We start from the raw sequence: 15,330 nt of genomic DNA, 5'->3' as shown, positions 1-15,330 counted from the left end.
GCCTCAGCAGTGCCAGCACACAGAGAATGTCTGTTTCCTTATCTAGCAGATAACTCCTCAGAGCCGCAGCGGCCCAAGCGCAGCCCATCCCCTCGCTGTCCGCAGCCGCAGCCTGGCCGCCATGCAGGGCAGCCCGGGGAGGGCAGCCCCGCCGCAGCGGGGACCCTTCTCTGCCCGGAACGTCTCTCTCGCGCCCGGCCCGTCGCGGCGGCCCCGCTATGGAGGCGCACATCCCCTCCTCCGATTGGCTGCGGCGCTGCGCGCGCGCCGGCGGCGCGGGCGGCGATTGGCCGTCGGGGCGGGGGCGCGCGCGGTTTCCCAGGCGACGGGCGGGCCCCGGCGCCGCCATGGCGAGCGTGCACGAGAGCCTCTACTTCAACCCGATGCTGACGAACGGCGTCGTGCACGCGAACGTGTTCGGCGTCCGCGACTGGGTCACCCCGCACAAGATGGCTCTGCTCGTGCTGCTCAGCGAGCTGGGCCGCGCCGGCCCGCAGCTCGGCCTGCTGGAGCGCCGCCGCCTCAACCGCCTGCTGCTGCCGCTGCTGCAGGTCGAGGCCCGGGCTGGGGCTGGGCCGGGGGGAAGGGCGGCCACGTTGTGTCGCGGCCTGTCGCGACATGTCGCTGTCCTCCGCAGGGTCCGGATATGGCGCTGTCGCGGCTGCGCAAGGCCATCGAGGAGTGCTGCCCGCACCTGGCCGGCTCCGTCCACATCAGGTGCGGGGCCGGGCGGGCGGGGCGGGGCAGGAGCCGCCGAGGGATCCCCTGCGCTGTTCGTGTCCGCTCCAGCGCGGGAAGGTGCCCCGAAACCTGCAAATGTCAGGCTCTGGAAGCACAGTTTGGGCCAAAACTCTACTTGGACAAGTTTCATACTTGTCATAACTAAGTTCTGTAAGGCACCAACATCGAAGTCATCAGATTTAAAGTTTCTGCAGGACAGAAGATCTGTTGTCATATCAAATAACTCACTAAACAGCAAACTCACAATTCCAAAAATGCAAGCAGTACAAAAATTACAAATTTTTGAAACAATTTTTAAAATTGTAAAATTTGTTAATTTCCAAAATAAAAAGGGTTCCTATTTGTTTTAAGAATAACCATCTCATCTAATTATTCTCATAATAAAGACCTATTTAAAAAGAAAAACATGCCCAAACATCATCATCATTATTATTATTATTATTATTATTATTATTATTATTATTAGGCTTACCACTATTTAATATGATCTTATTTACCTCAGTATGAAAACCTCCTGGGCTCCAAGAAGTTAGTTATCACTTGTGTTTGCTCATTTATGCAGGAAGCAGGGGAATATTTTCATGTCTATATTAATATCCTAAAACATGTCATTTTTCCCTTGTTGTCTGTATTAATACCCTAAAAATCACATTTTCTTCCCCTGTTTAGGTTAAAACTTATGGCAGAAGGAGAGCTGAAAGACATGGAGCAATTTTTTGATGATCTTTCAGATTCATTCTCAGGGACAGAGCCAGAAGTTCATAAAACAAGTGTAGTAGGTAAATAATTGTTATCCATGAGCTATTTTTGTTGTGATATCTGTCATTGATGTCACTCCCTCAGGACACAGCTTTGTTTTTCTGGGGAGGTTTCAAATTGCAGAATGTCATTTTTCTCTTGCTCAGATGTTGCATATTAACTGATGGTTTTGCACATTGTGAGGTTGTTACTGATTTTAACAATTTATTGCTTATCTTTAGTGAGATTTGCAGGGTGATTTACACCCTGCAACACTGAGTTGTATCATTGACATGAGGCTCAGTAATTTCTATTTAATTTCTCATTGAATTCTGTTTGATGAAGAACTGAATGATGTTTTTGAAGCTGCTGGCCATGGATTTGTCTCCTGTCTCCAGCCCTGCTCACAGCAGGAATTTCCCTCTCCAGGTCTGTTCCTGCGCCACATGATCCTGGCATACAACAAACTTTCCTTCAGCCAGGTCTACAAACTTTACACAGCACTCCAGCAGTACTTCCAGAAGGATGAGAAAAAGGATGGAGCTGATGAGAATGAGATGGAGCTGACAAATCCAGAGGAGCTGGATGGGAAAATGGAGAAAGAAGAACTCGACGGGCCTTTAAGGTGATCAATTCGTGTTAAAGCCTTTTAAACCTTTTAAGAAAATGAATCTTTGATTTGTTTCAAGTCTCCTACAGCCGGGCTGAGCTTTGTGGCCGCTCGTTTCCTTGGTGCCACCGTGTGGTGACATTTGTCAGTGGCTCGGGAAGGTGGCACTGCCCCATCCTCGTCCTCCCCTAGGGAACCACAGCCCGAGGGCAGCTGCTGCCCACAATTTCCCACTGCTGGGTGACTCCTCTGGTTGTGAGGTGCTAAAACTGTTGGAGAGGTCACTTCTGCTGCCAGCAAGGGAAGATTGCTCAATAAGAAGTTGAGTTGAGTGGTTTTGTTTTGCTCTTCACCGTTCTCCAAATAAAAGAACTTGTGTCTATTTACCTCAAATAGGAGAAGCAAACACTGAGAGTTTTCACCTGCTGAAGAGATGCTCCATTGTAAGAATAATCCTGAAAGTATTTGATGTGTCCATGTATTTAAAATGTACTTTGCAAACTGTATTTGTATAAACTTGTGCAGGAATTGGTGAGTCAGACAGCAGCTTTTGGGCTCTGGCTGGGTGCTGGGCTTGCTGGCTTTCCACAGAGTGAATGTCCTGCAGAACAGCTGTTTCCAGCTGTTTCCAGCTGTGATGGATGTGGCCAAAGTGCCAGTTCATCTCCCTGGGACTCTCTTCAGAGGACAGAAAAACCAGAGCAGAGCCATTTGAACATGTCAGCTGCAAATCTTCTCTCTGCTGTATTTCTTTAGGGTTTTTTAGGGTGTATTTAGGGTAATGTTGCTCTCAACTACAGTCTCTGCAGGTTGAAGCTAAACTCTGTGAAATCATTTGGATTGCTGACTTTGATGGAGTAGATTTTGTTCTTTATTAAGTTTTCTCAGTGTTCTTTCATGCTTTGAGCTGTAATATCTCAGAAATCTTTATAAAGCAGCAGTGGGGGTGTCTGATGAAATGTGTTTCTGTGCTGTCTTTCCTTGCCCCTGTTTCTAACCAGAGTGTGTCTTACAGGGAAGAAGAGATAGCCTGCAGTGGGCCTCTTTCCCAGAAACAAGCAGAGTATTTTCTTTCTCAGCAGGTATGTTAATTCTCATTAAAGTGGAGGAAATGTTCCATAACACGAATTTCACCTTGAATTTTACCCACAGTGTCAGCTGAGATGCTTTCTGTGCTCTGGTAGAGGCTTGTTGATATCCTGCTTGCTGTTGCTCAGTGTGAGCACTTGGGGCTGTGAGCGTTTCATCCAGACATGTCACCATATGCTGATATTTGATTCTCAGAAGGTCCTTCTGCTCTGCTTGCCTCACATTTCTGTGAAATGTGCAGTTTTGTTGGTTATTCCAGCTGGTAAATAAAAAAGGGAACAGAAATACACATGGACACAAATGTCAGTAATTCAATAGTCAGTAATGCTAATTTTAGTAGCTACATTTTTGTGATTTTTTAAATTAATTGAACTGCTTGCCAAAGCAAATTGGATTTATCATTTTGTTTTCCTGAGGTTTTTTTTTTGTATGAGAAGATACATACAATTCCAGTGAGCAATGTGTGGCAATAGTTCTTCAGAGAGAAACTTAACCAGAATTCTTTAAATGCCTTTAAACAGTCCTTTGAATAAGGTTTTATTTGACTTGGTCTCTGTGATCTCTGGAAATTGAACACTATAATGTAATATAGAACTGCCACTGTCATAATAGACAGAGCTGCCACAAAATCTTCTTTAATGTCCTCTCCAAGCAGATAACAACCTGACAATCCTGCACCACAATGTATTTTTATAACCCTCCTTATGGAGTTACATTTCTTACTTGTACTGTTCAATTTTTATTCCAGGCTTCTTTGCTAAAGAATGATGAGACAAAGGCTCTTGCTCCAGCATCTTTACAAAAGGAATTGAACAACTTGTTAAAATTTAATCCAGACTTTGCTGAAGCAGTAAGTATCTTTTTCTTCATCCAGAATGGTTGTAAAAGGATTGCTTATCTCAAGGATAGGATTATTTGGAAGTAATTTATTCTCTATTGAAATATAAGTAGATGATAAAACTGTGAGCAAGTTGCATGTAAATGTTTAGTAATTCAGACTAAAACTCCTGAAGGTACAGGAACCTTAATTAAGCAAAGTACTCCCCCTTCATGCACAGATATAAACCTCTTAATTTTGGTGGGACTGAGTGCATTCTTGTTCAACTAAATCTAAAACTTACATCATTTGCCCACATTTTCCTAAGTAATTTCAGGCCTCATTCTCCTGTAGTTTAAAAATCAGTATTAAGTGCAATATCTGTTAATTTTGCTGGTTGTTGTTCACTTTGCTTCTGGTCCTTAACAGCAATTTATACTGAAAGCCACAGACAGCTCGTGCTGAGGGGCCAGACCTGTGCTGGGAGCTCTTGCTTCGTCCCTCAACAGCTTCTTCTTGAGCAACTTCCAAAGTTCAGCTCCTTCCTGCCTTGCTTTCCACCTCTGCCTCCCAGCAGCCCTGGGCTGAGCAGACAGGATTTTCCTTGCTGCTCTTGGGAAGGGGATCCTTGGAAGGGCTGCCATAGTCCCTGCCTGGACTTCACAGCATAAAGGATTATCCTGGCCAGTCTCGATGCCAAAAAGAAAAGACACAATTTTAGCATCTCCTTTCTATCTGCACAGCATTTGGAAGCAGTGCTGATGTTTCTTAGTGTCTTTCTGAGTACATCCTGCCTCCATTTCCACTCTCACATAAATGCAGAAATTCCACCTCTGCAGAGATCTCAGACTCTCTGGGATCTTTCTGACAGATCTTGTAATCTTCACCATTTGGCAGATCCCGTTAGGGCAAACAGCCAATATTGTCCAAAAAATTATCCAGTTTTATCCAGAAATCCTGCCCAGGTAGTATCAGTATTGCAACTTCTGATCAGTATTTCACAGTTACATGTTTTGGACAGAAACACCGAGTAATTACAAACAAAACCTCTGCTTTGGTATCTGTACAATTAAAACTGATTTTGTTTCCCCTTTCCAGCATTATTTAAGCTACTTAAACAGCCTCAGGGTGCAGGATGTCTTCAGTTCCACGCACAGCCTCCTGCACTACTTTGACCGGCTGATCCTCACGGGGGCGGAGAGCAAAAGCAACGGGGACGAGGGCTACGGGCGGAGCCTGCGCTACGCCGCGCTCAACCTGGCGGCGCTGCACTGCCGCTTCGGCCACTAGTAGGGAACTCAGGCACCCCGAGAGACCCCCCCTTCCTCCTAAAAACCCTGCTGGGGCTTTGTCCCACTTGACAGCAGCTGGGGTTGGGTTGGGATCCTCTTGCGATCTGGGTTTGTTTGGGTTTGTTTTTGTTTTGATGTTTATTTGGTTTCCATAATAACTGAGCCATCTAAGAGTTGACATTTGTCTGTGTCCTGGGTATTTTAAGTGTTCAATTACATTTCCATGACCTCAGAAGGGTCAGTGGGCATGAATGCCTATTTTCATCCATATTTTCAAGAAAGTGTGGTTGGTTTTCTGCAAGTCAACACAGAGCTGATGATCTGGCAAAAGAATAATTAAACCAAAAAAGCCATCCAAGCTTTTAAAATTTAAAATGCCACATGGGTTGGGGTTTGTTTTGTTGATAAAGCTGGCCTACCCATCTTCATTTATGGTTTGCATTTATTGATTGCTGCCTGGAGGCACGATGTGAAAGGACTGGAGAGGGGAAGGACACTGCAAAGTTGAGAGTAACAATTTCTACACAAGCAGATTCTAAATGTTGCCCCTGTTCAAACAATAACTTGGCACCGTGGCCTGTACAGGGCTTGAAAGGCCATGTAGGGGTTACAGCTGCATTTTGGTTTGCAGATGCTGTCAGACTTACTGTCCTGAAAACCAGAATGCACTGCTGAGTGCTGGGAGGAAAACACAGGCTGTTAAATCAGAGATCTGAGTGCACTATGCATAATTCAGATCAATATTCCTCTGGATCAGGATGCTGTATCTTAAGCACTGCAGGAACAGTAATTGCTCTCCCTCTGTCCGTCTGTCTGTCTGTCTGTCACAGCCAGCAGGCTGAACTGGCCCTTCAGGAAGCCATCAGGATTGCCCAGGAGTCCAATGACCACGTGTGCCTGCAGCACTGCCTGGTAAGAGCTCTGTGCAAGCCACCTGGATGGTTCTGCTCAGGGAGCTGCTGCAGAGCTCCTCTCACAGCAGCATTGGCTGCCCAGCAGCGGGGTGGCATCACACAGGGCACACAGGGCAAGGATCATGGGAGGGTTTGTTGCAGCTCAGGGTTAATTCCTTAAGCAGGAATTGTTATCCCAGAGATCTCAGTAGTAAGCTCAAAGTTGAGTCTTAGATGTTGTAAAAGAATAAGTATTTCAGAAGCTTCCTCCTTCCTGTCTGTTGAATTCTCAGAGCCACCTTTAGAGCAAGCAAAGTGGGAGGGAAGGACTTGGATTTGTCTCTGTTTTTTTCCCTGTAATTAACATTATAATGAGTTGACATCAGTGGTATCAAACTCCTGAGGTGCTGCATTCCACAGTATTTTTGTGCACCACTGAACCTCCAGGTTGGCTGGTGCCACACCAGCATCCCAGCCTAGATGCACTTCTGATATGTTTTGCTGTGCAGCATTTAGTAGAAGTTTCCTTAGAATCAATCCTCAAGTGGTTTGCATTTCCAGTGACTTTTTGTGCATTCTGTAACAGCAAGCCAAGTTGAAAGTGCTGCAGCCATCAGTTATTTGCAATGAGAATTTGATCTTTTTCCTTGCTAGAGTTGGCTGTACATCCTGGAGCAGAAGATATTTGACAGCTGTGTTCTGCTGGAGCACTCTGTGAACAAATCCTTACATTTTGGATTGCCAGTGAGTCCATTTCATCAATCCTTAACTTTATTCTGGGACAAACCCATGTGGCGATGGGCGTGTGTGTGCTCAGAGTTTGGGGGTTTGTGACTTGTCTGTTCAAAATATGGGACTGGATTTAAACAAACATATTTTAACACTCCAAAATCCAGCTGTTTCTATGACTTTTATGCTTCATATTAACAAGCCAGAGCTCAGTTGCTTTAATGCCAGAGCATTATTGCAAGGCTCACTGGTTTTCCTTCTAACTTGCTTGATTTTCAGGCAGAAAATCTCTCTGTGGCTACTGGCCCAGGCACATTTTGTTACAATCTGGTGCTCAGGGGAGGTTCTTAGGGCTCCACCTTCCCTGAAGCTCAGTGCTGATGCCTCTGGCAGGGCTTTGAACACGTGTTTATTTGTACAGCTCCGTGAAATCTTGCAGGGCAGCCCTCCCCTTTGATAGATCTGTTGTCTGTTAATGTTTAGTTCTGTCTTCCCCAAATCCACAATTCCTTTGTTAAGAGAATTGTTCTAAAATGGACTAAAACTGCTGGGAGATAGGAGCAGCTATGGCCTCTGTGGGGAAGGGAAGGAAAGCAAAGGCTGTTTTCACAGCAGTTCTGGAGAAATCCAGGTACTGCTCCTGTCCTCCTCCATAAGATTTCTGTGTGGGGGAGTGGAAATTACCTTTCACATCCAACAAAATGACATTCACATATGTGTGGGTGTGCATAAGTGAGTATTTAAAGAAATGCCTGGAGCAGTGTTCCTTTGTCTGTGCTGCCTTTTTGGGTTTCTTTTTTGGTAGTTTAGAACTCTGCTCCAGTGTAATTTGCAAGCCTGGGGTACTCTGTTGTCTTCCATCACTGTAGGTATGTTTTTTTTTCCTCCTTCCCAGTATCTTGCTTCCTTGGGAATACAGTCCTTGGTTCAGCAAAGAGCTTTTGCAGGAAAGGCTGCCAACAAACTGATGGATGCCTTAAAAGATTCTGATCTGTTGCACTGGAAGCACAGCCTGTCAGAGCTCATAGACATCAGCATAGCACAGAAAACAGCCATTTGGAGATTGTACGGCCGCAGGTATTTGCTTTGTTTGGAACTCCTGGAATAGCTGCTGCACTTGTTAGCACATAATGCATTTATATAGGTGTAACAAGTGACTGTGTCTCTCCAGTGCACTAAAATAAAGCAATCAGACTGTGATTCAGTACAGGCTGAGTGCAATTATTTCCATTCTCTTGTGTTCCTTTAAAACTCATACTGAAGAAGAGATAGAGTTTCCATTTAGTAGAGGCAAATAGATCATAAATTGTTCCTGTGCCCCCACTTTCAGCATCTCTGTGCTTTGGCTGTGTGCAGCTTTCAGTCTGTAGTACTTGCTGTGCCTGCACAGTGCAGAGTCTCTGGACAGCAGTTATTTTACAAGTCTTCCTTCTCCCCAGGCCCCTGGCTTAACCAGACAATGTAGACTATTGTCATAACAAGACCATAGATTAAAAATGGTTGTTGTTTGCTGCTTGAAAACTAAAAGATATTTCTCTTGCACAAGCACCATGGCACTTCAGCAAGCCCAGACCTTGCTGAGCATGAACAGTCTGGAGGCTGTGAACGTGGGCGTTCAGCAGAACAACACCGAGTCCTTTGCTGTGGTGTTGTGTCACCTGGCAGAGCTGCACGCCGAGCAGGTGAGCTCCAGGGCTGCTTGCACCAAGTGCCATGTGCTGAGAGGACCTGTGGGTGGTGCTGACAGAGGGTGCAAGACTCCACTTGTGGTTTTTTCTGCCTTTAACGCCCGGCTCTGGGGGCAGAGACAATGCAGGGTGTTTGCTGGGCAAATCCCTTCCCCGAGGGTTGTGCTGAAAGGGAGGGGAGCAGGGTGCATTAATCAGTGTCCTTCTGTGTTCCAGGGGTACTTTGCAGCTGCTTCTGAAATACTGAAACACCTAAAGGAGAGATTCCCTCCCAACAGTCAGCATGCACAGGTAGAGTACTTAGCATTCAGCCTGTAGGTTGTGTAACTGTTGTACACTAGGATTTGAATCCCACTGCTCCCGAATTTTCCTCTGGATGCCTTGGGTTATACATTTCCTCATTTCCCTTGGCTCATCCTCATGGGAAGCTGTGCAGCATCAGTTTTTTTACAAAAGCATGGAAAAGCTGCCTGTGTTGTTTTCAGACTGGTGAGACATTTCTCTCACCACAACCTCCTAAGATGAAGCTGTTCAAGTAGAAATTTCATTAAGAGAGGAATACACATCTGCTTCATGAGCACATAGAGCAATTAAATGCTCTGCATTGATTTGAAGCTTCAAAGTTCTGTTTAATTAGTGCTGCTTATTTTGATATATTACAATCCAGAAATAACTGAGATAATAGGCTAATAACCTGATTTTTGTGTGACTCTGGGAAACATTGCCACAGGAGTCTATAAGATAGTATTTACATTGAAGTGCTTGAGATCCCATTAGATGTAGTGTGAGCCTTCTCTTTTCACTACAGAACAAGTCTACTTGTCTACAAGTCTCAAATCATTAGTAATGACTTAAAAGAGCCTTTTCACATAAAATGCAGTCAAGTAGGTGAGCTTCAGTATTGGAACATTAATCCAGACCTGAGCATTTCTGTTGAGGACAGTAATTCAGTAAATCCAATAATTGGACAGTGGAGTTAGTGTGTCTAGAGACAAATACACCCCGGGGAAAAATAAAAAGTAAATTCTAATTTAGGGTTGGAAAATGAGCAGGCACAACTTCTAAAGCTTGTTTCTGGATGTTCTTTGTTTAGCTTTGGATGCTGTTTGATCAGAAAATACAGTTTGAGCGAGCCATGAACGATGGCAGATACCACGTAGCAGATTCTCTTGTAGCAGGAATTACAGCACTTAATAGCATTGAAGGTGTATACAGGTGAGAAATCGTGGGTCTTGGTGCACTTGCAGGTGTGTTCCATGCAGATCATGACAAATTTAGCACAGTGATCACTGGCAGTCACATGTGCTTGCATTTTTTTCCCTTTCCAGGACTAGGTAAGGTCATGTTATCTAACCTCTAGGGCTATTCCCTTAGAGCATGTGCTGCAATAATAATTTGTAATTGTTTCTCTGGGCATTTTAAGAACTGGAATAGGTGAAGTTGGTGTTATTCCAGGGCTGTGACTCTGTCATGGTGAGGTCTTCAAAATCTGCTATACTCAAACCTGAGCACAAGGCAGATTTTTATGTCAAATAGCTGGGGAGGGAGTTCAGCCCTTGAGTGAATTCCTCTGTGGCCTGGTTTCTACATCTCCAAAATGGAACAATGTGATTTTTTTTCCACTCACCTTAATGTGGTCTTGTTCCTAAATGAGAATGACGTGTTAAAAATAGTTACAGTTAAAACTTGGTATTTGGTGAATATGAAAACCAACATAGCGTTCAAAGAATTTCTTGTCAATTTTCAAAGGCAAAACACCTAAAAGCAGCCAGTGCCAGTCAGCCAGAAGAGCAGCATTCAAGCTGTGGGACCTGATGCTTGTCCTTCTGGAATTGGACTGATCATGAATTCCCTGATCTTTAAATACTCTGCTCAGTGTCTGGTTCAGGGCATTTGTACCCATCCCCTGCTGCTGTGCATTTGGTCCTGACTTCCCTGCTCTCCATTTTCCTGTTGCTCCATATCCTTGCTAGCTCAGGCCAATTTTAGCTGCTTTACCTCATACCTGTTTTTCTCACAGATAATTACTTATGCTGTCTAGCTTGCATGTCCTCCCACTTCTGCTGCCTGTTTGGCCTTTGATTTTGGCAATCCCTGGTTTCTATCTAAAGCTGTTTTATGAGTTTGATCCTTTCTGCCTGGGAGTTGTCCAGTTGGCACCAGGGAGATCTGTTTTTCCTCCTGTCTGTGTGTGCAGCATGTGTACACTTTGTCAGGGTGCCAGTCTGCAGTTATAAGAAACAGGTCACAAAATAGAGACCTGTTTCACTGTGTTCTGAAGAGCAGAATTCTATACAAAGTACAAAAATACAGTGATGTTTTCTTTCTACCACAACAGAAAAGCCATTGTATTGAAAGCCCAAAATCAAATGTCAGAGGCACACAAACTTCTGCAGAAATTGTTGATCCACTGCCAGAAAATCAAGAACACCGAGATGGTGATTAGGTAAGAATGTTTCATTTGCAGAGTATTACAGCCACTTTGCAGTGATTAGAATCAGCCATTTCAATTTGTCTGTGTTCAGACTTCACTAGTCTTCAGATTACCTGCTGTGATTCTGAGATTACAGAGTCATTTCAATTATTAATCACAGTATGGAGGAATCCTCAAAATATTGTGTCATTTAAACCTAGTTATTATTATGTAAACTAAAAGGTGGTAAAGTTAAAGTTCCATGAAGGTTCATGGAAGAAGGAAACACTGCATCTAAAATAAATAGGGAAATGGGTGTGTGTGTAGTTTTACCTTGGTGTAAATCTTGAGAGAGCTATTTATCTTTATTGAAAGATATTTAAATAAAGATATTATATATTGTATATTATATATTATATATATTATTTAATCTTTTGTATGCCTGTGGCACCTCCTCTCAAGGGTGTAATTTAAATGTATTGTATATGCATCAGCGTAATTCGTAATAAAACCAATCCCACTGTGGATGGAATAATCCCCTGGGAACAAGTGGACATTTTTGACCCAGAGTGAAGGTCTGTAACTGCTGCTCCCTGTCTGGCCAGGGTGCTGCTGTGCATGGCAGAGCTGTACTGGAGGTCCTCGTGCCACACCATCGCGCTGCCCGTGCTGCTGCAGGCTCTGGCCCTGGCGCGCGAGTACAGCCTGCAGTACTTGGCCTCTGAAACCGTGCTCAACTTGGCTTTCTCCCAGGTAGGGCTGATTTGTGTTTTCACAGGGCTGCAGGGCAGCGTTTATTCTGGGGATCTGGATGCTGGTTTTACTCCTGTGAGATTTAAGAACACGACCTTGCTGGAATTAAATTATTGATTGTGAAGAAGTAAACTCTGAATGTGAAAGCTTTCAAGGAAGTTAATAAAAGTTGAATTTCATGTGTATCACTAAAATGTATAGTTATTGTATATAATTAAGCAGCATAAACTTCCCCTGTCTTAATGTCTTTAGTTGTCTTTTTATGCTGGTATTTTGGCTTTCTAGCAGCACAGGTTGGCTTGTATATTAAAAATAATGCTGGTAATGAGTTCAGTTATATTGCTTATTCTGAGAGGCATGGCTGTCAGCACTGAGTGGAGAAGCCTTTCCCAATCATTTCAGAGAGCAGCTCATTTCTACTCACAAGTTTTGATTTAAAAGAAGATAGTGGGGGAAAAAGTTGAAAATAAATGGTGCATGTTACATCACGTTACCAGAAACAGACATGGCTTGTGTTGGTGTTCCCTGAAGAAGCTGCTCCCATCAGTGGATTCCAGTGTGAGACCAACAAGTATTTCTCTTTCAGCTGATCCTTGGCATTCCTGAACAAGCCCTGAATATCCTGCACATGGCAATAGAACCTGTCTTGGCCCACGGAGCTGTCCTGGACAAAGGCTGTGCCATGTTCTTGGTGGCCAAATGTCAGGTGGCTTCTGCAGCTTCCTACACTCCACAAAAGAAGATTGAAGGTAGTGTGAAGGGTAATTCTCTCTGAAACTGCTCAGAAGTGCAAACCAGTGTCTGTACTGGAGTCCTGCTACACCAGAGTGTGTTACCTGGTTATTGTATACAAATTTCATTTGGAATTAGTTGTTGCACAGATGTTTATAATGGAATATTGTTTATCTGCATACTTTCACACACATATTTTGCAGCAAAGGCTGAATAATAGAAACTAGCTGAGAGACCACGTTGCTAAGACACAAATGGTTTTGAAAAGCTGGGGAATTTGTAATTGGCCTCCTTAGACTTGAGCTGCCTTGGAGTTGTTACTGTGATATTTTCTTAAATATGAATGTCCCCCTCTTTCCCACAGCTTTGGAATCTGCTATCTTGAATCTAAATGAAGCCAAGACTTACTTTGCCAAAGTGGACTGCAAAGAGCAGCTCAGAGACGTTCTCTACTTCCAAGCTCGGCTGTTCCACAGCCTCGGCAGGACCCAGGAAAGGAACAAATGTGCCATGTTGTTCCGTCAGCTGCACCAGGAGCTGCCAGCACACGGTGTCCCCTTGATCAATGCCTTCAAGTGATGCATTTAAAGATGAGATTTGTTTGTTTTCCTGTTCTGGTTTTGTTTGTTTGTTTTCTTTTTTTTACAAGCATCTTTTTATTGTATTCAGTCGTACGGGTTTCAGAATAACTGCCAATAAATCATGGTCTGCTCTTGAACAAATTTGTGTTTTGTAACAAATGTCGTTTTCCACCCATTTCACTTTTATTGTCTACTTGAAGCTAAGAAATTAGCAGGGAAAAAGTGAAAAGACCCTCTTGACTGTGTTGTAAACACACTGAGGGGAGCAGTGCAGTCACGAAGTAGTGTTCTGTTCTTAGGAGTGACATTTCCCAAATCAATGCAGGCTTTATGAACACAGGGGTACAAAAAAATAGTGGAAAATGTAGGCAAAGCTCCTTTGTGCTCTTTTTAAGTGGTATGGAAGGGGGAGTCTCATTTAAAAGTGTCCTTGCTTTTAACCTGTCTGCATTTGCTGTTTACACTGCAGAAACAGATGGTGCTGGCAGAAAGGGAAAAAACAGGGTTCAGGCAGAAAGGTCTAACAGTGCAAAGTCCTGGCACTGTTGTTTCATGTGTCCTTGTGCAGAGGGGGAATGAGGAGGGTGAAGAGTGGGAAACAACAGCCCCAGCTTAGCTGAAATGTTTTATTGTGTGTGTTCTCCCCTCAGCACTGTATGTCATTCACCTGCTCTGCTTTTATGGGTGAATAGATGGAGATCACAGCTGACTGAAGTAATCTGGAGGGGCCAAGAAATCTCCAAGAAATCTGGAGAGGGACTTTGGACAAGGGCCTGGAGTGACAGGACACAGGGAATGGCTTCCCACTGGCAGAGGGCAGGGTTGGATGGGGAATACCATCCTGTGAGAGTGGGGAGGGAGGCCCTGGCACAAGGTGCCCAGAGCAGCTGTGGCTGTCACATCCCTGGAAATGTCCAAGGCCAGATTGGACAGGGCTTGGAGCAGCCTGGGGCAGTGGAAGGTGTCCTTGCCCATGGGTGGACTTTGAGATCCCTTCTATCCCAAACCATTCTATTACTGAGTATGTGATGTGCTGGCATTGACTGCCAGCAACGAGATCCTCATTTTGGAAGAAAATTTCATTTTGACTGTAGTGTGCAATTTGAGGGCAGAGAGGATTGCACTCCTGTGAGTGTAAACCTTTGGTGGGTCAGTCACCTGGTGACTATAGAAAAGCTGAGCGTCATTAAAGCCCCGGAGCTACCCTGCTTGGAAACAGCAGATTTAACTGTGGCATCGCCACACCAGACCTAAACCTGGTTCTGCTGGAGCTGGGCCAGGTAAGGAAGAAGAGAGAAGCACTAGGGTGTGGTTGAGAGTCCGGTGTTAGTTTACACATTCCGTTAATTAGTGCTGCATCGGGGCTGTTGGCAGATCATCAGGGCCTTGATTTTAAACCAGGTTTCCAACGGCAAAGGGGAGCCCAGCCTTGTGGAGCGCTGGTGATGGCTCATTCCCTCTCTGCTGTGTTTTAGCCGACATAGAGGAGTTTAATCCTTAAAATGTTCGGAACACCTACTGCGTTTCGGTAAGTGCATAAACCTGATTTTTAGAGTGGCTTTCAAGATTCTCAGAAATAAGCGTTTCTCGACAAAGCTGGCATGGAGGCTTGGCTCTGCTCTGGGGAGCTCTACAGTGTCAAAGTGGTGCCCACAAAGGAGCCTTGAAGCAAAATGAGGAAGAGGGTTTGGCCAGCTGTGGCGTTTGCATCTTGCTCAAGGCTGAAGCTGTTGCTTCATGTAAAGAAAACGGGGGTGAGCTTGGTGCAGAAATGGTGCTGGATGGAAAAAACAACAAACCCCAAATACCGGACAAAGCAAGGGGTATGTTTGCCGAGGGCTGGTGTCACCTGGGGGTTAAAGGCCGTGCCTATGAGCTCTGTCTCAGCGCCACAGAGCTGTAACTTGTGTGGGAACTCTTTGGTGGTGGCCTCTGTGACATTTCCCAACAACTGTTTTCCAAACCTCCCCTTTAGGTGATGCTTTGGGCAATCGCTGAGTGCGGGGGAACTGGCGCGGGTAACCCGGTTTGTCCCCAGCCGACCTGACGCTGGCAGCCCAGGGTTTGCAGGGGGCAGGGGGAGGAGGCGGCGCCGGGGGACGCCGGGGTTCGGGTCCCTCCGAGGCGGACGCGGGGAGCCCGCAGCGGGGTCGGGGACAGCGGGACCGGCCGGGGCTCCGCGCTGCATCCCGCGGGGAGGTGACGCACGGCCCGGGGGGAAATAAAACACTGGGGGAATAAATTATAAACAAAC

The 15,330-nt window shown here is 45.1% G+C and overlaps 1 protein-coding gene across 1 annotated transcript; it reads left to right on the top strand.

Moving 5' to 3' along the window:
- The first annotated feature begins 312 nt into the window (after window positions 1-312).
- Window positions 313-13,217, top strand: ANAPC5 (anaphase promoting complex subunit 5). Its single transcript, XM_071445059.1, has 17 exons — window positions 313-551; window positions 638-717; window positions 1,411-1,520; window positions 1,909-2,104; window positions 3,105-3,171; window positions 3,927-4,028; window positions 5,094-5,284; window positions 6,118-6,199; window positions 6,835-6,924; window positions 7,805-7,986; window positions 8,456-8,591; window positions 8,814-8,888; window positions 9,691-9,812; window positions 10,936-11,043; window positions 11,616-11,763; window positions 12,350-12,512; window positions 12,860-13,217. Exons 1-17 carry the CDS (start codon window positions 348-350, stop codon window positions 13,072-13,074), a joined length of 2,271 nt encoding a protein of 756 aa, XP_071301160.1. The 5' UTR covers window positions 313-347; the 3' UTR covers window positions 13,075-13,217.
- Window positions 13,218-15,330: the final 2,113 nt, after the last annotated feature.

Source organism: Agelaius tricolor, unplaced genomic scaffold, assembly GCF_023055355.1.
Source record: "Agelaius tricolor isolate 1412-34295 unplaced genomic scaffold, bAgeTri1.0.p SCAF_20, whole genome shotgun sequence".
Taxonomy (NCBI): domain Eukaryota; kingdom Metazoa; phylum Chordata; class Aves; order Passeriformes; family Icteridae; genus Agelaius; species Agelaius tricolor.
The sequence above is the reverse complement of the archived record's forward strand: the minus strand, read 5'-3'. Positions and strand labels throughout refer to the sequence as shown.

Excerpts from the sequence above, each read along its gene's own strand:
- ANAPC5 (XM_071445059.1), top strand. The coding sequence starts at position 348 with ATGGCGAGCGTGCACGAGAGCCTCTACTTCAACCCGATGCTGACGAAC. Across the intron at positions 4,029-5,093 it reads ATCCAGACTTTGCTGAAGCA|CATTATTTAAGCTACTTAAA; the intron begins GTAAGTATCTTT and ends TCCCCTTTCCAG. Across the intron at positions 12,513-12,859 it reads TCCACAAAAGAAGATTGAAG|CTTTGGAATCTGCTATCTTG; the intron begins GTAGTGTGAAGG and ends TCTTTCCCACAG.